General features: G+C 41.2%; 1 protein-coding gene across 3 annotated transcripts in view; it reads right to left on the bottom strand.

Annotated features, from left to right (window-relative positions):
* C2H2orf76 (chromosome 2 C2orf76 homolog) overlaps window positions 1-23,924 on the bottom strand; it is a 95,271-nt gene that overhangs the window by 34,014 nt on the left and 37,333 nt on the right. Inside the window, exons 2-3 of one of the 3 annotated variants that reach the window (XM_005676255.3) lie at window positions 20,497-20,566; window positions 19,030-19,174 (exon numbers count right to left, since the gene is read on the bottom strand). In XM_005676255.3, coding sequence (XP_005676312.1) covers window positions 19,030-19,162 — 133 coding nt within the window. In that variant the 5' untranslated portion in view covers window positions 19,163-19,174; window positions 20,497-20,566. Of the gene's footprint in view, window positions 1-19,029; window positions 19,175-20,383; window positions 20,567-23,924 lie in introns of all 3 variants that reach the window. The other 2 variants (XM_005676254.3, XM_005676253.3) reach the window with 2 other exon arrangements.

The following is a 23,924-nucleotide window of genomic DNA, read 5'->3' as shown; positions in this document are numbered from 1 at the left end:
CAACATCGCTAATTATTAGATAAATGCAAGTCAAAACTATAATGAGATCAGACCAGACCTCAGGCCAGTCAGAATGGCCACCCTCAAAGTCTGCAAACAGGCGACTCCCCCAGTGTCCAGTGGTCAAGACTCTGTGTGCCCAGTACAGGGCGCCTGGCTTCAATCCCTGGTTAGGGAACTAGACCCCACATGCCCAGAGACTAAGACCTGTTGCAGCCAAATAAATATATAAGTGAAATATTTTTAAAAGTCTACAAATAATAAATCCTGGAGAGTGTGTGGAGAAAACAGGACCCTCCTACACTGTTGGTGGGAATATAAATTGGTGCAGTCACTATGGAGAGCAGGATGGAAGCTCCTTAAAAAACTAAAACCAGAGTTACCATATGATCTGGGAATCCCACTCCTGGGCACATGTGCAAAAAAGACAAAAAGTCTTAACTGAAATGTTCACAGAAGCACTATTTACAAAACCAAGAAGCAACCTAAATGTCCATTGTCAGAGGAATGGATAAAGAAGATGTGGTATACACATACAATGGAATATTACTCAGCCACATAAAAGAACAAAGTAGTGCCATTTGCAACAACATGGATGAACCTAGATATTATCATACTAAATGAAGTTAAGTCAGACACAGGACAAATATTATATGACATTACTTATCTGTGGAATCTAAAATAATAATACAAATGAACTTTTTTATTATTTTTATTACAAAAATAGACTCACAGACATAGAAAATAAAATTATGGTTATCAAAGGGGAAAGGGTGGGAAGGATAAATTAGAAATTTGAAATTAACAGATACACACTACTATGTATAACATTTAAACAACAAGGACTACTGTATAGCACAGGGAGCTAACTATATTCGATATACTAATCTATAATGGAAAAGAATCTGAAAAAGAATATGTATGTGTGTGAATCTGTTTGTTATATACCTGAAACACAGTAAATCAACTATACTTCCACTAAAAATAAAACAGTAGAGCATGATGAACTAAATTCAAAGACTCTTTTGACTCTAAGCAAATCCATTTATTTCAGAGATTCTATTTTAAACAAGTAAAGTAATAGAGAAGAATAAAGAGGCAACTGAGTGTACTGTTTAGGAGTACATGATTGTATAGCTAAACTGCAAGGGCTGGATTGCAGCTTTGCCTTGTTTTTGCCATGTAATCTCAGGCAAGCTTCTCAACTTCTCTCTCTCTTCTTTAGTTTCTTCATCTGCAAAATGGAGATAATAACAGTTCCTAATTTAGAAGGATACTGTGAGGATGAAATGAGAAAAATCTACGTAAAGCTCTTAGCACAAATTAGTTCAAACATCCCTCAGTAATAAGCTATTTGGTCTTTGTTATGTACACAATTCATAAAAGGTAAATTCACTAACTTTGCAGAGTTCCACTGTACCTCAAATTAGAGGACAAAGGCAGGCACAGAACACACAGCTCAGAAAGGCCTGAAGCCCAAAGTTTATCTTTTAATCAGTGGAACACATTTCCCACATGCACAATATTAATAGAAACAAGTAACAGGTGAAAGATGTGAGTAGGCTGTGCTGAGTGTTTGCAGTGATCCACACCACTGCTCTAATGGGGAGCAATTCTGCGGTACTTGGGAAGGAAAAGAACACAGTGACACTGGGGAGAATACATCTTCCCTTGGCACTGGAGCAGCCTGAAGACTACATCTTGTTCTCAAGGGCTTCGGAGAATCTATTCTGCACTGTACCAAGCAGAGCACTTACTGTACTAAGAAACACTGTAACCCATAATACACACAAAGATTTTAAAATAAAAAAAGTAGGGATTTCTTTTTCTTTCAAAATCTGAATATACTTTTGGTGATAGCCTTTCAAAAACAGGACACTCTGTAATTGGCAATATCTTAGTACCAACTCTCAGTCTCCCCCTAACAAGTAGAGTGACTAGCCTGTCTTCTCTATGAGTTAAAACACCATGCTTACTTCTTAGGCAAGTAACACTGAGCAGTAAAACCACTTGAATTAGATGAAAAAAAAAAAAGGGAGACGAATTTAGAAATTTTACAAAGTCAATAGGGAAGCAAAATGTCAAGAATTCACTACATTTTTAAAAGTTAACTATGTACATTTATATTGCACACATATAAACCAAGTTTGTGGTTTCCCAATAACATTCTCCAGTAATGGAATCACAGCTCCTCAGAGAAATGACTGATCCCAAGACTAGGGAGGAGAAAGAACAGGACACATCTGGAACATCTTAGATCAAAAAGTAAGGAAGTGCTCAAAGAAGGATGTGGACATGTTAAAAGGACATGGAGCCTTGCCCTTTCTTTCTGTAACATAAGAAAATCCAAGGACATACGTTAGTTCAGCTCCTTTCATCTGAATTAATTTCTTCATTCAGGACTCTTTTATTGTCTTTCATTGGCAATTTTGAATAGTGTTTTTGGCTACCCCCAGCCAAAATGAGGATTATTAGACCATCAGAATAAAAAAAAAATAAAGAATTATAACCCTCTGAATAAAGTAAGTATCCTTGACTACACAATGATATAAACCAAAGATTAAATAAATGGGGCAGGAGCAGGAATGGGGGGGTAGGATAAAAAGCTCTTCCTTACTGTAGAAAAACAACTAATACATGTAAAAGGAATGATGGAATAAGAAGAATCATCATTTGCCGAACATCATAACTGATTCAGGCAAGAATCATCAAACTAGTGGATGAAAGATTGGGAAGTAAAGGACATTTACGTAGTTCAGAATGTATTCCTAACAAGTTACTTTTCAAGTACAATCAAAATTTACAGTAGAGAAACCTGGCAGCTATCACCTTCAGTTCAGTTCAGTTCAGTTCAGTCACTCAGTCATGTCCGACTCTTTGCAACCACATAGACTGCAGCATGCCAGGCCTCCCTGCCCATCACCAGCTCCCAGAATTTACTCAAACTCATGTCCATTGAGTCAGTGATGCCATCCAACCATCTCATCCTTGGTCGTTCCCTTCTCCTCCTCCCTCAATCCTTCCAAGCATCAGGGTCTTTTTGAATAAGTCAGCTATTTGCATAAGGTGGCCAAAGTATTGAAGTTTCAGCTTCAACATCAGTCCTTCCAATGAACACCCAGGATTGATCTCCTTTAGGATGGACTGGTTGGATCTCCTTGCAGTCTAAGGGACTCTCAAGACTCTTCTCCAACACCACAGTGCAAAAGCATCAATTCTTTGGTGTTCGGCTTTCTTTATAGTCCAACTCTCACATCCAAAAACGACTACTGGAAAAACCATACCCTTGACTAGACGGACCTTTGTTGGCAAAGTAATGTGTTTTTTAATATGCTGTCTAGGTGGGCCATAACTTTCCTTCCAAGGAGTAAGCATCTTTTAATTTCATGGCTGCAGTCACCATCTGCAGTGATTTTGGAGCCCCAAAAAATTAAGTCTGACACTGTTTCCACTGTTTCCCCATCTATTTCCCATGAAGTGATGGGCATGATCTTAGTTTTCTGAATGTTGAGCTTTAAGTCAACTTTTTCACTCTCCTCTTTCACTTTTATCAACAGGCTCTTTAGTTCTTCTTCACTTTCTGCCATAAAGGTGGTGTCATCTGTATATCTGAGGTTATTGATATTTCTCACGGCAATCTTGATTCAAACTTGTGCTTCCTCCAGCCCAGCATTTCTCATGATGTACTCTGCACATAAGTTAAATAAGCAGGGTGACAATATACAGCCTTGACGTACTCCTTCTCCTATTTGGAACCAGTCTGTTCCAACTGTTGCTTCCTGACCTGCATATAGGTTTTTCAAGAGGCAGGTCAGGTGTTCTGGTAACCCCAGCTCTTTCAGAATTTTCCACAGTTTCTTGTGATCCACACAGTCAAAGGCTTTAGCATAGTCAATAAAGCAAAAGTAGATGTTTTTCTGGAACTCTCTTGCTTTTTCAATGGTTCAGCGGATGTTGGTAATTTGGTTCCTCTGCCTTTTCTAAATCCAGTTTGAACATCTGGAAGTTCACGGTTCACACAGTGCTGAAGCCTGGCTTGGAGAATTTTGAGCATTACTTTACTAGTATGTGAGATGAGTACAATCGTGCGGTAGTTTGAGCATTCTTTGGCATTGCCTTTCTTTGGAATTGGAATGAAAACTGACCTTTTCCAGTCCTGTGGCCACTGCCGAGTTTTCCAAATTTGTTGGTATATTGAGTGCAGCACTTTTACAGCATCATCTTCAGGATTTGAAATAGCTCAACTGGAATTCCATCACCTCCACTAGCTTTGTTCCTAGTGATGCTTCCTAAGGCCAACTTGACTTCACATTCCAGGATGTCTGGCTCTAGGTGAGTGATCACACCATCATGATTATCTGGGTCATGAAGATCTTTTTTGTACAGTTCTTCTGTGTACTCTTGCCACCTCTTCTTAATATCTTCTGCTTCTATTAGGTCCATACCATTTCTGTCCTTTATCGAGCCCAGCTTTGCATGAAATATTTGTTCCCTTGGTATCGCTAATTTTCTTGAAGAGATCTCTAGTCTTTCCCATTCTGTTGTTTGCCTCTATTTCTTTGCACTGATCAGTGAGCAAGGCTTTCTTTTCTCTCCTTGCTACTCTTTGGAACTCTGCATTCAAATGGGTATATCTTTCCTTTTCTCCTTTGCTTTTTGCTTCTCTTCTGTTCACAGCTATTTGTAAGGCCTCCCCAGACAGCCATTTTCCTTTTTTGCATTTCTTTTCCGCATTTTTTTCCATGGGGATGGTCTTGATCCCTGTCTCCTGTACAATTGTCATGAACCTCCATCCATAGTTCATCAGGCACTATATCTATTATATCTAGTCCCTTAAATCTATTTCTGACTTCCACTATATAATCATAAGGGATTTGATTTAGGTCATACCTGAATGGTCTAGCGGTTTTCCCTACTTTCTTCAATTTGAGTCTGAATTTGGCAATAAGGAGTTCATGATCTGAGCCACAGTCAGCACCTGGTCTTGTTTTTGTTGACTGTATAGAGCTTCTCCATCTCTGGCTGCAAAGAATATAATCAATCTGATCGTGCCTTAACCAACTGATTGAAGTCACCATTGTCAGCAATGTGGCCATTTGACAGCATGTGTGTCTTGGTGTAAATGCACTGAAAGTCAGCATCATTTCAATGTTCTCTGCCAAAAGCATAACCTAAATCTAATAGAGAAAACACTGGAAACCCCACCTGAGGGAAGCATTCTACAAAAAAACTAGCCTGTACTATTCAAAATTGCCAGTGTTATGAAACACAATAAAAGACTCCCAAATGGGTTTATTTCTGGGTTTTCTATCTTGCTCCATTGGTCTATATCTCTGTTTTTGCGCCAGTACCATACTGTCCTGATGACTGTAGCTTTGTAGTATAATCTGAAGTCAAGAAGGTTGAAACCTCCAGCTCCAATCTTCTTAAGACTGATTTGGCTGTTCAAGGTCTTTTGTGTTTACATATGAATTATGAAATTTTCTGTTCTAGTTCTGTGAAAAATGCCATTGGTATTTGATAGGGATCGCACTGAATCTGTAGATTGCATTTGGTAGTATAGTCATTTTCACAATATTGATTCTTTCTACCCAGGAACATGGAATATCTCTTCATACGTTTATGTCATCTTTGATTTCTTACACTAGTGTCTTATAATTTTCTATGTACAGTTCTTTCGTCTCCTTAGGTAAGTTTATTCCTAGATATTTCATTCTTTTTGTTTCAATGGTGAGTGGGATTGATTCCTTAATTTCTCTTTCTGATTTTTCATTGTTAGTGAGAGAGTCATTTCCTAGGCAGGTTGATAAGAAGTCTAGGGGTCCCCAAGGAGAGAAGGGTCTGGAATTCTCAAGGAGGAAGAAAGGACAAACTCTTTTTCCTTCTCTACATTCTTTAGGATTATATAACAACAATGTATTCTGCCTGAGGACAGTCTCTGGATTAAACCTTCTGGCTAATTCTGCGCAGGCAGCTGCGACCGGCCGGCGCACTAAGCACAGGCGGCTGCAACCAGCCGGCGCACTAAGTGCGGCTGAGAGGAGCTACCCCACGTCCGAGGTCAGGGGCAGAAGCCAAGAGTGCCAGGCTGCGACGGCGCAGGAACGGCCGAGAGGAGCTACCCCGCGTCCGAGGTCAGGGGCAGAAGCCAAGAGTGCCAGGCTACGACAAGTGCAGGAATGGCCGAGAGGAGCTACCCCGCATCCGAGGCCAGAGGCGGTGCCCGAGAGGAGCCACCCCACGTCCGAGGTCAAGGGCGGTGGCGAGAGGAGCCACCTGGCACCCAAGGCCAGGGGCAGTGGCCGGGAGGAGCAACCCCACGCCCGAGGCCAGGGGCAGTGGCCAGGAGGAGCAACCCCACGTCCAAGGAGCAGTGGCTGCCTGGATGCAGGAGGGCCTAGAGGAGCCATCCCACATTGAAGGACAGGAAGGGCGGCGGTGAGGAGACACCCCTCATCCAAGGTAAGGAGCAGTGGCTGCACTTTGCTGGAGCAGCCGTGAAGAGATACCCCACACCCAAGGAAAGAGAAACCCAAGTGAGATGGTAGGTGTTGCAAGAGGGCATCAGAGGGCAGACACACTGAAACCATACTCACAGAAAACTAGTCAATCTAATCACACTAGGACCACAGCCTTGTCTAACTAAATGAAACTAAGCCATGTCCGTGGGGTAACTCAAGACGAGTGGGTCATGGTGGAGAGGTCTGACAGAATGTGGTCCACTGGAGAAGAGAATGGCAAACCACTTCAGTATTCTTGCATTGAGAACCCCATGAACAGTATGAAAAGGCAAAATGATAGGGTACTGAAAGAGGAACTCCCCAGGTCAGTAGGTGCCCAATATGCTACTGGAGATCAGTAGAGAAATAACTCTAGAAAGAATGAAGGGATGGAGTTAAAGCAAAAACCATACACAGCTGTGGATGTGACTGGTGATAGAAGCAAAATCCGATGCTGTAAAGAGCAATATTGCATAGGAACCTGGAATGTCAGGTCCATGAATCAAGGCAAATTGGAAGTGGTCAAACAAGAGAGGGCAAGAGTGAACATTGACATTCTAGGAATCAGCGAACTAAAATGGACTGGAATGGGTGAATTTAACTCAGATGACCATTATATCTACTACTGCAGGCAGGAATCCCTCAGAAGAAATGGAGTAGACATCATGGTCAACAAAAGAGTCTGAAATGCAGTACTTGGATGCAGTCTCAAAAATGACAGAATGATCTCTGTTCGTCTCCAAGGCAAACCATTCAATATCATGGTAATCCAAGTCTATACCCCAACCAGTAATGCTAAAGAAGCTGAAGTTGAATGGTTCTATGAAGACCTACAAGACCTTTTAGAACTAACACCCAAAAAAGATGTCCTTTTCATTATAGGGGACTGGAATGCAAAAGTAGGAAGTCAAGAAACACCTGGAGTAACAGGCAAATTTGGCCTTGGAACGCAGAATGAAGCAGGGCAAAGGCTAATAGAGTTTTGCCAAGAAAATGCACTGGTCATAGCAAACACCCTCTTCCAACAACACAAGAGAAGACTCTACACATGGACATCACCAGATGGTCAACACTGAAATCAGACTGATTATATTCTTTGCAGCCAAAGATGGAGAATCTCTATACAGTCAACAAAAACAAGACCAGGAGCTGACTGTGGCTCAGATCATGAACTTCTTATTGCCAAATTCAGACTCAAATTGAAGAAAGTAGGGAAAACCGCTAGACCATTCAGGTATGACCTAAATCAAATCCCTTATGATTATACAGTGGAAGTCAGAAATAGATTTAAGGGCCTAGATCTGATAGATAGAGTGCCTGATGAACTATAGACGGAGGTTTGTGACATTGTACAGGAGACAGGGATCAAGACCATCCCCATGGAAAAGAAATGCAAAAAAGAAAAATGGCTGTCTGGGGAGGCCTTACAAATAGCTGTGAAAAGAAGAGAAGCAAAGAGCAAAGGAGAAAAGGAAAGATATAAGCATCCGAATGCAGAGTTCCAAAGAATAGCAAGAAGAGATAAGAAAGCCTTCCTCAGTGATCAATGCAAAGAAATAGAGGCAAACAACAGAATGGGAAAGACTAGAGATCTCTTCAAGAAGATTAGAGATAACAAGGGAACATTTCATGCAAAGATGGGCTCAATAAAGGACAGAAATGGTATGGACATAATAGAAGCAGAAGATATTAAGAAGAGGTGGCAAGAGTACATAGAAGAACTGTACAAAAAAGATCTTCATGACCTGGATAATCACGATGGTGTGATCACGCATCTAGAGCCAGACATCCTGGAATGTAAAGTCAAGTGGGCCTTAGAAAGCATCACTACGAACAAAGCTAGTGGAGGTGATGGAATTCCAGTTGAGCTGTTTCAAATCCTGAAAGATGATGCTGTGAAAGTGCTGCACTCAATATACCAACAAATTTGGAAAACTCAGCAGTGGCCACAGGACTGGAAAAGGTCAGTTTTCATTCCAATTCCAAAGAAAGGCAATGCCAAAGAATGCTCAAACTACCACACAATTGCACTCATCTCACATGCTAGTAAAGTAATGCTCAAAATTCTCCAAGCCAGGCTTCAGCCATATGTGAACCGTGAACTTCCTGATGTTCAAGATGGTTTTAGAAAAGGCAGAGGAACCAGAGATCAAATTGCCAATATCCGCTGGATCATGGAAAAAGCAAGAGAGTTCCAGAAAAACATCTACTTCTGCTTTATTGACTATGCCAAAGCCTTTGACCTAGATAGCATATTCAAAAGCAGAGACATTACTTTGCCGACTAAGGTCCGTCTAGTCAAGGCTATGGTTTTTCCAGTGGTCATGTATGGATGTGAGAGTTGGACTGTGAAGAAGGCTGAGTGCTGAAGAATTGATGCTTTTGAACTGTGGTGTTGGAGAAGACTCTTGAGAGTCCCTTGGACTGCAAGGAGATCCAACCAGTCCACTCTGAAGGAGATCAGCCCTGAGATTTCTTTGGAAGGAATAATGCTAAAGCTGAAACTCCAGTACTTTGGCCACCTCATGCGAAGAGTTGACTCATTGGAAAAGACTTTGATGCTGGGAGGGACTGGGGACAGGAGAAGGGGACAACAGAGGATGAGATGCCTGGATGGCATCACTGACTCGATGGACGTGAGTCTGAGTGAACTCCGGGAGTTGGTGATGGACAGGGAGGCCTGGTGTGCTGTGATCCATGGGGTCACAAAGAGTCGGACATGACTGAGCGACTGAACTGAACTGGCTAATTCTGTAAATTATGGGAGTATACCTGCTCTTTACAAGGATTATATAACAATAATGTATTCTGCCTGAGGACAGCCTCTGGATTAAACCTTCTGGCTATTTCTGTTATCTTAAAAAGTAAATTATGGGAGTAGGTCTGGTGAGGTCTTTACAACCTCCAGACATTCTTTGGATTCATTGGAGAGCATATAACTTCATTGCTAACACTAACAAGCCGGTACTCTTTCTGCCCCCTTCTGATGCCTATGTCAGAAGCTTTCCCTATCTCCTTTATACTTTAATAAAACTTTATTACACAAAAGCTCTGAGCAATCAAGCCTCACCTCTGGCCCCGGATTGAATTCTTCTCCTCTGAGGGCCAAGAATCCCGGCGTCATGATTCAACAACAACCTTTCATCTTGGGGGCTCGTCTGGGATCCTTCAGGACAAAGTAAGGATGCTTGGAGCTCTAGTTCTTTGTTCTCTTAGCAAACACATTTTCTGCTGTGCTTTACTAACTCTACGGTGTGCTTGTGTGAATGAATGACATGCCCTGCATGAAGCAAGTAAGGAGCCCTGCTCTGCGGTTCCACGGTGATCTCATAGGACTTATAGCAGAAACCTGTTGGGGGTTTATACCGACCTGCCAATGCCAAGAGGCACCCCATGTCTCCTTTGGGAACCGACCAGAAATGGGCAAAGCGTGTGGACCAAACTCTCCTTTCTCCGTCAAACTTTTTGGTCTCTTTGATCATTTCATAACTCCTTGGGAATTAGAAGTACTAACCTAATCTATCGGATCTTAGACTTTCAAAGGACTTGTGATCTATACTGTTACTGTGTACTGTGGCTTAGGTCCCAAACTTGGACCGGTAGTTAAGAAAGCACCTAGCCTCACCTAGGAATCGGAAGTTCAGAAACTAGATGGAGCTCTAGCTCCAAGAACATCTCTGAGGTTAAAGGTTACTCAGATTGGGACTGCAATGGGTTTTTTCCTTTGTTAATGCTGGCTCTTAGTGGACCAGAGGAGGCTCTCATACTGGTGTGGTGATGCTCGAAAAGAACATCTCAGCTTTATGTTCGTATTGGTCTTATTGGTCAGGAATATACTCAGGGTCGTGCACAGGCACTCAGGTGACGCATGTTTCCCTCAGCAGTCTTAGCTTGGGAGGCATTCCAGAAGGTTACTCTGACTGCACCCCGGGTGGCATCAGAGGCAAGCAAGATTAAAGGTGAAGAGCTGGACATCAGGTAGAGATGCTATCAGGTGTACCCCTGGTACATCTCCACCCCATCTCTGTGGAAAAACCGGGAGGGTTGAAGACGGTGCCTGCGTCGGTAAGGGACAGACTAAGTCTGACAGGAAGGAAAGCTTTGGTGTAAGTCTGTCTACACCCCCATCTTGAGCAAGGAGGGATGCCTCTGGTAGAAAAATGGTGCTGGTCACTTTTTTCTCTCTTACAAATGGGAGCTAACAATTTCAGCCTCACTCCTTTGAAAAACTGGGATAGATTTGATCCCCAGGGCTTAAAGAAGACACACCTGGTCTTCCTATGCGATACTGCATGGCCTCGGTATCCACTGGAGGACGGCGAAAGGTGACCAGTTGGAGGGTCTCTTAAGTATAATACTGTTTTACAATTAGACCGGTTCTGTAAGGAACAAGGGAAGTGAGTAGAAGCAGCACGTGTGTTACCCTTTTTCTCTCTGTGAAATATGCCAGACTTATATCCTGAGGGTATAGATTTGGGCGTGAAACCTTCAGCTTCCTCCTGTCCTCCTACTTTGCCCCCATACCCAGGGCTCCAAGCTGAGCAAACTGAAAACCAGAGAACCCCCCCTTAGAAGGGTTGCCTTTGTCTCAGTGGAAATCCAAACTGAGATTCAAACTGCCCACGTGGAGGTCCAAACAACTCCTGTCTCAGTAGGACCTCAGACTATCCTGGTTTCAGTAGAAACTCAGACCATCGAAGTAAGAGATGGAAGACAGGAGACAAAGAAAAAAAGAAAAACAGGTTTCTCCAATCTATCCCTGGGATCATATGTGCAGAGCAGCCAGAGAGACAGGAACAGCCACACAAGCTGTTTCCTCTTCATGAAACACCCACCGGGAGAAATAATCAGTCTATGAGAGTTAATAAGCCTTTTTCTTATCAAGAAATACAAAGAATCAAGGAGGATCTGGGAGACTATTTAGAGGACCCAGAAAAATATATTAGAGCTTTTAAAGGTGTTACTCTGCTTTATGACCTTACTTGGAAGGATGTGATGTATATCTTGGGACAAACGCTGACTCCTGACTCAAAGACTCGAGTTTTGGGAAAAGCAGTTGCTTATGGAGATGAATGGCTTGGTAATGAATCAGTAGGGAAGAGGGAGGACGAGATAGCAGACAAGATAGCGGCCCTCCCCACTGGGAATCAGGCGGTCCCAACTATAGAACCAGACTGGGACTACAACTCAGCTAAAGGAAGATGGGATCAGAGTCATTTTGTCAGATGCATTCTTGAAGGACTCAGGCAGGCACGTTCTGAGCCTTTAAACTATAGCAAATTGGCAGACATAGAACAGGAGGAGAAGGAAGCTCCTGGTAAATTCCTAGATAGACTAAGAGAAGCCCTTCGCAGATTCATTGAGATTGATCCCGAAAGTGAAGAAGAAAAAGTGATCTTAAAAGATAGATTTCTCACTCAGTCGGCTCCAGATATCCACTATAAGCTACAAAAACGGGCGTATGGACCAAATCAGTCTTTAGATACTGTTACAACTGGCTCAGATGGTCTATTATGGTAGGGAATATGAGGAAAAGAAAGAAAGGCAAAAAAAAGAACACCAAGGAAAAGACGGAAGCTTTCGCAATGGCTATGAAAAACGTTCTTAAACAGCCAGAGAAAAATGCCCAGAGGGACCCAGGTGAAAAGGGATGGGCTTGCTATTACTGCGGAAAGGAGGGGCATCTCAAGTGGGATTGCCCTCAGGCATCTAAGCCACCCCCCTCCACCCTCCACCCCACCCCCACCCCTGGCTTCCTGTCTGCAAAGGACCACACTCCAGGGTCAGACTCTCAAGACAATCAGGACTGAAGGTGCCCAGGGGTCCCCACACAAGCTCCCGTCCTAATTATACCTAATTATACCTGAGGAACCCGGGTATTAATAATTGTGGGGGGCCAACCCGTCGATTTCCTTTTAGATACTGGGGCAACTTACTCTGTGCTTACTGAAGCCCCTGGCCCACATTCTTCCCGATCCACTTCCATAATGGGACTGTCTGGACGAGCCAAAAGGTATTATTTCAGTTATTCTTTATCTTGCAACTGGGATTCTGTGCTATTTTTACACGAGTATCTGACTGTGCCAGAATCTCCCTCACCCCTTTTGGGGAGGGATATACTGAGCAAGGTCCATGCCTCTGTTTTCATGAATATGGAGCCCTCCCTTTCTCTCCCTTTAGTTGAACAAAATGCATATCCTAGAGTATGGGCTGATGGAAAATCTGTGGGTCGAGCACAAAATGCTATTCCTGTAGTTGTCAAGCTCAAAGACCTGCACTTATTTCCACATAAGAAGCAGTATCCACTGAAACCTGAGGTTAAGGAAGGGTTAAAACCCATCCTCAAAAATTTAAAGGAACAGGGACTATTAATTCCCTGTAACAGTCCTTGGAACACTCCTGTTTCGGGTATAAAGAAATCAAATGGTAAACGGAGACTAGTTCAAGATTTACGTGTAATAAATGAGGCTGTAGTTCCTTTACACCCCGTGGTGCCTAATCCTTATACTCTACTGTCTGAAATTCCTGAACGAGCCAAATATTTCTCAGCAATTGATTTAAAAGATGCCTTCTATTCAGTGCCTTTGGCGGAGGAAAGTCAATTTCTATTTGCCTTTGAAGACCCTACCCAGCCAGCTTCTCAGTTAACCTGAACAGTTTTGCCCCAGGGATTTCGTGACAGTCCTCACTTATTTGGACAGTTTGTCACGGGATCTACAAAACTTTAATAGCTCTGAGGTGGTGGTGTTACAATATGTAGATGATATTTTGCTCTGTGCTGAGACAGAGGAAGCTTGTTCTCGAGCTTCAGAAGATTTCTTAAACTTCCTGGCAGGCTGTGGTTACAAGGCATCAGAGAAAAGGATCAGCTTTGTCAACAATATGGGTATCTGGGCCTAATCATATCAGAAGGGACTAGGGCCATAGGCCCTGAGAGAATTAAACCTATACTTAATCATCCCCTACCTATGACTTTAAGACAATTGAGAGGATTTTGGGGAATCACAGGTTACTGCATTTGGATTCCGGGTTATGGGGAACTTGCCCGGCCTTTATATAAACTTATAGCTGAAACTCAGCAGGCCCAAACTGACAAACTGGTTTGGTCTCCAGAAACTCAAAAGGCTTTTAAGGTTCTTCAGACTGCTCTCCTGCAAGCTCCAGCTCTGAGCTTGCCCACAGGGTCAGAATTTAATTTGTTTGTCACTGAAAGAAAAGGTATGGCCTTGGGAGTTTTGACACAACCCTGAGGGCCTCACCAGCAACCTATTGCTTATCTAAGCAGAGAATTAGATGTAATTTCATGTGGTTGGGCTTCCCTGGTGGCTCAGAGGTTAAAGCGTCTGCCTCCAATGCGGGAGACCTGGGTTCGATCCTCCAGTATTCTTGCCTGGAGAATCCCACGGACAGAGGAGCTTGGTAGGTGCTAGTCCACGGAGTCGCAAACAGTCGGACACAACTGAGCGACTTCACCTTCACCTTCACGTGGGTGGCCCCACTGCCTAACAGTAATTGGGGCAGTGGCTTTATTGGCACCTGAAGCTTTAAAAATAATTAATGGACGAAACCTTACTGTACTGACTTCTCATGATGTGAGTGGAATCTTAAATTCTAAGGTTAATATTTGGATGACAGACAGTAGGCTTCTTAAATACCAGTCATTGTTGTTGGAAGGACCAGTAATTAAGCTTAAAGTTTGTGAAATTTAAATCCTGCCACTTTCCTTCCTAAGAAGGAAAATGAAACACCTGATCACGATTATTCTCAATTCCTAACTTTAAACTATGCAGCTCGGGAAGATCTAATGGATACCCCATTAGACAATCCTGACATGGAAATATTTACAGATGGCAGTTGTTTTGTTCAGGATGGAAAGCATAAAGCAGGTTATGCCGTGGTGACTGCTGAACAGGTTTTGGAAGCAAAATCTCTCCCCCAGGGAACCAGTGCTCAGTTAGCGGAGCTTGTGGCTCTGACCCAAGCTCTAGAGTTAAGCAGAGGGCAGCAGGTAAATATCTACATGGGTTCTAAGTATGCTTATTTGATTTTACATGCTCATGCTGCAATATGGAAAGAAAGACAGTTTAAAACGGCAACAGGAGAAGCTATTAAGCATTTCAGGGAGATAGAGAGACTTTTAACTGCTATATATTGTACAACGAAGTGGGAAGTATCCTGGAGAGGACTGGGAAATTGATTTTACTCATATCATATGCCAAAAGCTAATGGACATTCCTGCTTACAAGCTTGGGTAGATACTTTTACTGGATGGATTGAGGCTTTTCTCTGTCGTAGTGAACAGGCTAAGGAGGTTATAAAGATTCTCTTCATCAGTGGAAGGCTTCCTGTGGTGGACATCTCCACTTCAAGGAAAGGACTTTCTCCAAGTCTGTGAATACCTTCAACAATCACATGCAATGCCTCTTCTTCATCTGATGACATCTACCAACCCTAAAATGGACTGGTACAACACGTTGCATTTTAACTATGGACATAATGTGACTTTTATTTTGATTTTAACTTGTTTTAATGACTATGTTGCCTTACATCTGTATTGTATAACTGGATTTATTTCTAGCCGCATGAAAGCTTTTAAGTTACAAATGGTTGCTCAAACTCCTGCTACTGCTACACCTTCCTCCAACTACTATTTGGGGCCCCTGGATCAGATATCCTCAATATGAGGATTAGGAGAATATGTTGCCTCGCCAATTTAGGGACAACGCCCCTTCTCAGATCGAAAGCAGTTATGGAACAAGAACGACGCCCCTTTTCCCTAGGCAACATAATTCTCCTAAAAGAAAAGGGGGGAATGACAGAGTCATTTCCTAGGCAGGTTGATAAAAAGTCTAGGGGTCCCCAAGGAGAGAGGGGTCTGGAATTCTCAAAGAGGAAGAAAGGACAAACTTTTTTCATCTTAAAAGGTAAATTATGGGAGTAGGTCTGATGAGGTCTTTACAACCTCCAGACATTCTTTGGATTCACTAGAGAGTATATAACTTCATTGCTAACACTAACAAGCGGGTACTCTTTCTGCCCCCTTCTGATGCCTATGTCAGAAGCTTTCCCTATCTCCTTTATACTTTAATAAAACTTTATTACACAAAAGCTCTGAGCAATCAAGCCTCGTCTCTGGCCCTGGATTGAATTCTTCTCCTCCGGGGGCCAAGAATCCCGGCATTGTGATTCAACAACAACCTTTCATTAGTATATAGAAATGCAAGTGATTTCTGTGTATTGATTTTGTATCCTGCAACTTTGCTAAATTCACTGACTAGCTCTAGTATTTTTCTGATACTATCTTTAGGGTTTTCTATGTACAATATCATGTTATCTGCAAACAATGAGAGCTCTACTTCTGATCTGGATTCCTTTTATTTCTTTTTCTTCGATGACTGCTCTAGCTAGCACTTCCAGAACTATGTTGAATAATAATGGTGAAAGTGGACACCTTGTCTTGTTCCTGATCTTAGGGTTAATGCTTTCAGTTTTTCCCCACTGAGAATAATGTTGGCTATAGGCTTATCATATATGGTCTTTACTATGTTGAGGCAGGGTACTTCTATGCCCATTTTTTGAAGAGTTTTAGTCATAAATAGGTGCTGAATTTTGCAAAAGCTTTTTCTGCATCTATTGAGATGATCATATGGTTTTTATCTTTCACTTTGTTAATATGGTGTATCACATTAATTGATTTGCATATATTGAAGAATCCTTGCATTCCTGGAATAAACCCAACTTGATCATGGTGTATGAGCTTTTTGATGTCTTGCTGAATTCTATCTGCTAAAATTTTGTTGAGGATTTTTGCATCTGTGTTCATCAGTGATATTGGCCTATAGTTTTCCTTTTGCGTGTTTTCTTTGTCTGGTTTTGGCATCAGGGTGATGGTGGCCTCATAGAATGAGTAATGGAACAAGATTGAAAGCCCAGAAATAAACCCATGCACCTATGGGTACATTATTTTTGACAAAAGAGGCAAATATACAATAGGGCAAAGACAGCCTCTTCAATAAATGGTGCTGAGAAAACTGGACAGCTGCATGTAAAAGAATGAATAGAACACTTCCTAACACCACACACAAAGATAAACTCAAAATGGATTAAAGACCTAAATGTAAGACCAGAAACTATAAAACTCTAAGGGGAAAACATAGGCAGAACACTCGATGACATAAATCAAAGCAAGATCCTCTATGACCCACCTCCTAGAGTAATGGAAATAAAAACAAAAGTAAACAAGTGGGACCTGATTAAACTTAAAAGCTTTTGCACAGCAAAGGAAACTATAAGCAAGGTGAAAAGACAACCCTCAGAATGGGAGAAAGTAATAACAAATCAAACAACTGATAAAGGATTAATTTCCAAAATATACAAGCAGCTCACACAAAACTCAATGCCAGAAAAACAAACAACCCAATCAAAAAGTGGGGAAAAGACCTAAACAGACATTTCTCCAAAGAAGACATACAGATGGCTAACAAACACATGAAAAGATGCTCAACATCACTCATTATTAGAGAAATGTAAATCAAAACTATAATGAGATATCACCTCACACCAGTCAGAATGGCCATCATCAAAAAGTCTACAAACAATAAATGCTGGAGTGGGTGTGGAGAAAAGGGAATGCTCTTGCATTGCTGGTGGGAATGTAAATTGATAGAGCCACTATGGAAAACGGTATGGAGATTCCTTAAAAAAACTAGGAATAAAACCACCCTATGACCCAGCAATCCCACGTCTAGGCATATATCCTGAGGAAACCAAAATTGAAAAAGACACATGTATCCTGTTGTTCACTGTAGCAACTATTTACAATAGGTAGAACATGGAAGCAACCTAGATGTCCATCAACAGATGAATGCATAAAGAAGGTGTGCTACATATACACAATGGAATATGACTCAGCCCTAAAGAGGAATGCATTTAAGTCAGTTCTGATGAGGTGGATGAACCTAGAACCTATTATACAGACTGAAGTGAGTCAGAAAGAGAAAGCTAAATATTGTATTCTAATGCATATGTATGGAATCTAGAAAAATGGTACTGAAGAATTTATTTACAGGCAATGGAGAAACAGACATAGAGAATAGACTTATGGACATAGGGAGAGGGGAGGAGAGGATCAGATATGTGGAAAGAGCAACATGGAAACTTATATTACCATATGTAAAACAGATAGCCAACCATCTATTTGCTGTATGGCTCAGGAAACTCAAACATGGGCTCTGTATCAATCTAGAGAGGGTGGGATGGGGTGAGAGATGGGAGAGAGGTTCAAAAGGGAGGGGATATATGTATAGCTACGGCTGATTCATGTTGAGGTTTGACAGAAAACAACAAAATTCTGTAAAGCAATTATCCTTCAAAAAAAATAATTAAAATCAACAACAACAAAAAAGACTCCTGGATGAAGAAATTAATTCAGATTTAAAAAACTGAACTAACATATGTCTTCAGATTTTCTTTTGTTCAGAAAGACCTTACTGGGACAGGTAAAATTTCAGTAAGGTCTATAAATAGTTGATAGCATTGTTTCAATGTTAAGTCTGATTTTCATTACTGTAACCACAGTTATATAAGCAAATTCCCTATTTTTGGAAAATACACCCTGAAATGTTTAGAGGTAAAAGGGAATAATGCCTGCAACATACTTCTAAATGGTTCAGAGAGAAAAATGAAGTGGAAGAGTAAGAAAGGAACTGGGGAGGAGGAGAGAGAAAACAAATGTAACAAAATGGTGACATTTGGGGAACCTGTGTGAAGAGCTTTCACGAGTTCTGGCAACTTCTTTGTCTCAAATTATGTCAGTTGAAAAAATTAAGTTAGATATAAAGTGCTACATCTGCCAAAATTCACAGAAATGTGCACTAAGATCTGTACATTATACCATATATAATCGCAATTCAATTAAAGCAATAAAAGCTTATTCTAGATGTTTCGTCAAATGTTGATGACTGGAACACTTCTGTAATTAAGACCAGAGGACAGAAACCCACCAAGGACCTATCTAAATGAAGACTACATTCACACCTGCTGTATGCTGAGCTTGAAATGATACACTACACCAGTGAGGCTGGTCATCACTCTGTGCCCACAACGACCAGATGCTCTCGTGATCTCCTGGCTGGACAGATAGAGGCCTGCTACCTTCCTGTCATGCTCCCCAGGATGCCCTCTGTGTGCTCAGCCAGGTAACACTACCTTCTCTTGTTAACTAGCCTCCAAATACATAAAGCCATTTGTCATGAGGAATCGTAGATCTTAAATGTTTTTTAATTTAAAAAAAAAAGGAGAAGTTTAACATGCTAGTGACAATCCCTGAGGAAGGCACACATGTTGTTAAATAAGCCTTGGAGAGATACTGCTGCTGATACCAAGGCCCAGAGCAAGAGCAAGCCTCACACCTGGCTTAGAACACAGATTGGTATCTTTCAAAGTGCTTTTAAAAGGTTACTATCACTCTAATACTCAACTACTCTTTTTTGAAACACTAATAAAGCCAAGTGGCTGAGACATCTCATACCTTGCTTTAGAAATACTATAAAATCCTTCACAGTTTGGTCCAAATGAACTCCATGATATACTACAGGTCTGAAATTGCGATGCTCAAATGAACGAATGAGGCGAACTGTAACGGTCACATCTTCGGAAGCCATGTGCAGAAATTCCTGTGGCAAGGGATAATAACATCAACTCATAATTATCCACCAGCCTGCATTTCCTCCATCAGCTCTCAGGCACCCAGCTCATCTCTCCCACACTGCACAGTTAACTACAGAATTCCTAGAACCAGACCAGATTCCAGGACAACCAAAGGGTGTCAAGGTCGCTCCCACCTACCCACTGTGATCCTGGACAGCCTTACCACAGTCCCTGATGTTCTGACAGGTAGAAAACTGACAAGGTACAGAAGATGAACACCGACTCAGGAGTGTGGGTGCATGTGGAGAAGTGGGGCTGCACACGTTTCTGCTCTGGTGTGCTACACCACCAAACTCATTTGGCCCTGAGAGGAAGTTCACTGACATTAGCATCAACTATCAGGCTGCGTTTTCATTTCACAAATGCTGCCAGATTTCAGAACTGATTTAAACATGCGTCATAGTATTACCCAGGCTTCCCAGGTGGTGCTAGTGATAAAAAATCCACCTGACAATGTAAGAGACGAAAGAGACTCAGGGTTCCATCCATGGGTTGGGAAGATCCCCTGGAGGAGGGCATGGTAACCCACTCTAGTATCCTTACCTAGAAAATGCCATGGACAGAGCAACCTGGTGGGCTAGAATCCACAGGATTGCAAAGAGCTGGACACAACTGAAGCAACTTAGCATGCATACAATCACCCATTGTCCACACTATTGTTTAATTTGAATATGTTTATTTCACCCTAAACTATGTAATAGTCCTACATGCCAGTGTTAATGTTATCAGATTTAATTCTATTACCAAACCATACTTTATTACCAAATGATACTTATTTTAAGATGAGGAAAAATTCATTGCACTAAATGCCCAAGGTCATAAAACACAGAGCCAGGATTCAAGCACCAATTTAATTCCAAATTTCATGATCTAATATATAATATACTATTAAAAAAATTCACCCCAAATAATTTCCTCCAAAAAATCTCCAAAGTTGCCAATGTTTTAAAAATAAAATTATGGTACATTTCTAATTAGCAGCAACTACTTCATGCTTTCAACTTTGCATATAACTTTCAGCCATAATACACAAGTACTAAAAAAAAAAAATACCTGTAATGCTAACAAAAGAAAATAAGATGTCCAACCTCACCAGTAATCAGAGAAATTCAAAATAACAATGAGCTATATATTACTCATCAAACTAACAAACGAAAAAGCCTGACAATACTTACTGTTGGCAAGAGTGCAGAAAAATGAGAGTTTAATCAGTTAAGGTGGGCATCCAAATGGATTCTACTTCTGGAGACAATTGGGCAATATTTAGTAAAGCTGAAGATTCATATACCTTTCAATCCAGCAATGTCATTCATATGTAGGTGCTCTTGGGAATCTCTCACATGTGTGCATAAGGAGAACTGTAAAAGAACATGAATATTAACATTGTTAATTGCAAAAACTGGAAACAACTAAATGTCCATCAGCAGGAGAATAGATAATTACGGTACTTTCATTCAACAAAATACTTCCAGCAGTGAAAATGAATGAACTTGAACGATGTACATCAACACAGATGGAATCTCAGAAATAGTACGGTGAATGCAAAAAAAACAAGTCACAAAAGCATCAGAATAACACATCAGTTCAGTCGCTCAGTCATGTCCAACTCTTTGCGACCGCATGAATCGCAGCACGCCAGGCCTCCCTGTCCATCACCATTTCCCGGAGTTCACTCAGACTCACGTCCATCAAGTCCATGATGCCATCCAGCTATCTGATCCTTGGTCGTCCCCTTCTCCTCCCGCCCCCAACCCCTCCCAGCATCAGAGTCTTTTCCAATGAGTCAACTCTTCCCATGAGGTGGCCAAGGTACTGGAGCTTCAGCTTTAGCATCAATCCTTCCAAAGAAATCCCTGGGTTGATCTCCTTCAGAATCGACTGGCTGGATCTCCTTGCAGTCCAAGGGACCCTCAAGAGTCTTCTCCAACACCACAGTTCAAATGCATCAATTCTTCAGCACTCAGCCTTCTTCACAGTCCAACTCTCACATCCATACATGACCACAGGAAAAACCATAGCCTTGACTAGACGGACCTTAGTCGGCAAAGTAATGTCTCTGCTTTTGAATATACTATTTAGGTTGGTCATAACTTTTCTTCCAAGGAGTAAGCGTCTTTTAATTTCATGGCTGCAGTCACCATCTGCAGTGATTTTGGAGCCCCAAAAAATAAAGTCTGACACTGTTTCTACTGTTTCCCCATCTATTTCCCATGAAGTGATGGGACCGGATGCCATGATCTTTGTTTTCTGAATGTTGAGTGTTAAGCCAACTTTTTCACTCTCCACTCACTTTCATCAAGAGGCTTTTTAGCTCCTCTTCACTTTCTGCCATAAGGGGTGGTGTCATCTGCATATCTGAGGTTATTGATATTTCTCCCAGCAATCTTGTTTCCAGCCTGTGTTTCCTCCAGTCCAGCGTTTCTCATGATGTACTCTGCATAGAAGTTAAATAAGCAGGGTGACAATATACAGCCTTGATGTACTCCTTTTCCTATTTGGAACCAGTCTGTTGTTCCATGTCCAGTTCTAACTGTTGCTTCCTGACCTGCATACAGATTTCTCAAGAGGCAGGTCACGTGGACTGGTATTCCCATCTTGTTCAGAATTTTCCACAGTTTATTGTGATCCACACAATCAAAGGCTTTGGCATAGTCAATAAAGCAGAAATAGATGTTTTTCTGGAACTCTCTTGCTTTTTCCATGATCCAGCGGATGTTGGCAATTTGATCTCTGGTTCCTCTGCCTTTTCTAAAACCAGCTTGAATATCAGGGAGTTCACGGTTCACGTATTGCTGAAGCCTGGCTTGGAGAATTTTGAGCATTACTTTACTAGCATGTGAGATGAGTGAAATTGTGCGGTATTTTGAGCATTCTTTTGCATTGCCTTTCTTTGGAATTGGAATGAAAACTGACCTTTCCCAGTCCTGTGGCCACTGCTGAGTTTTCCAAATTTGTTGGTATATTGAGTGCAGCACTTTCACAGCATCATCTTTCAGGATTTGAAACAGCTCAACTGGAATTCCATCACCTCCACTAGCTTTATTCATAGTGATGCTTTCTAAGGCCCACTTGACTTCACATTCCAAGATGCCTGGCTCTAGATTAGTAATCACATCATCATGATTATCTGAATCATGAATAACACATCATTTACACAAAATTCAAAAACAAAGTTTTCATTATGTTGAAAAAGAGGTGATTCTTGGAGCAAAGAAAGGATTATCCAATTAGGGAGAAGTAAAACAGGTGTTTCCATCATACTGGTTGCATTTTATATCTTAAGCAGGATGTCAAGTATATGGACAGTATAGCTACCTTTTAATGTGTCTGGAATATTTCATAATATTTCATAACATACACAAAGAAGCCACACTAATTTGATCTGGAAAGTTTCTTTGAATCACAAAATGCTTATACAAATATTTCACTAAGTTTGAGAGAATATGCAGCACATTACAAGTGAAAAACAAAGGTTCAAGCTGTTTTAATGCATAAAATAATCTGTAATTATAGTGTACTGTTTATAATTAAACAAATGGTTTTAATGAATTGGTCTTGAATTAAAAATAGTATTTTTCCTCTAAAATAAAGGATATAATCTTATTTTGTGGCTTGAGAGCTTAAATTAAATCTTTTGGAAATTCCATTATTAGCTGTTACACTATTTATTATTAAATCTGGCTTTACAGGGCTTCCCCAAAATTCTGACCCTAAAATCTACCAAATAATGGCAGTTTAGCAAGACATCTACAAAATTACAATTTAAAATTTACTGAGATACCTAATAAAGAATCTCTCTCAAGAAAGGGATAGCATAAAAGACTCTAGGAACTTCCCCTGTGGTCTAGTGATTAAGAATCCATTGCAAGAATCCCTTGCAATGCAGGGGACTCAGGTGTGATCCCTGGTGGGGGAACTAAGATCCCACATGCCGAGGAGCAACTAAGTGCTGCAATTACTGAGCCCATGCACTCTGGAGCCTGCAAGCCACAACTGGAGAGCCCCCACCACAACGAAGATCCTGCACGCTACACCTAGGACCCAAAGCAACCAAATAAATACATAAATAAATTTTAAAAAGAAAGAAAACAAGACTCCATATTTTAGAGGCAGTGTTAACAGGTTTGTGAAAATTATGCCCAATTTCTTCCTCCTCTCACCTAGCCCCCAAAACAACAAAGAAGCTCTCCAAAACACACACACACACACACACACACACACACACACACACGGACAGAAGCCCTACAATGAAGTCCAAATTCCTAAAGAGTTCAGAGCTAGACAGATCAAATTTAATTACTGACTCTACTTCTCAGCCCTAACGTATAGTTGGATCTCAATAAATAGTAGCTGCTTTTATCAAGGGTCTACTTGGGATTAAACAGGTTTGGGCATAAAGACAGCTCATGTAGGCAGCAAATAAAGATACAAGATTCCCAGGTGCAATGAAATAAATGATGTAAATGGACTAACAAAAGAGGCCAAGCAAGCTAGCACATGTATGCCTTATGAAACTTTTATAATTGTAGGCTTGTTTTTTCCACTTTAAAAAAAGCTGCCCCATATGCTGTACTGAAATAGCTGAAGTTTTCAAATTAAAACTCCAAATGTGCGTTACTGTCTAATTTGATTAACAATGTATTGTCATCTTCATCAGAAATTTGTAGTAATTTATACTCAGTAACTAAGCCATATTAGCTACTATTAGAATGAGGC

This window comes from Capra hircus, chromosome 2, assembly GCF_001704415.2.
Source record: "Capra hircus breed San Clemente chromosome 2, ASM170441v1, whole genome shotgun sequence".
Classification (NCBI taxonomy): Eukaryota; Metazoa; Chordata; class Mammalia; order Artiodactyla; family Bovidae; genus Capra; species Capra hircus.
Note: the sequence above shows the minus strand (reverse complement) of the source record. Positions and strands in the feature narration are given on the sequence as shown.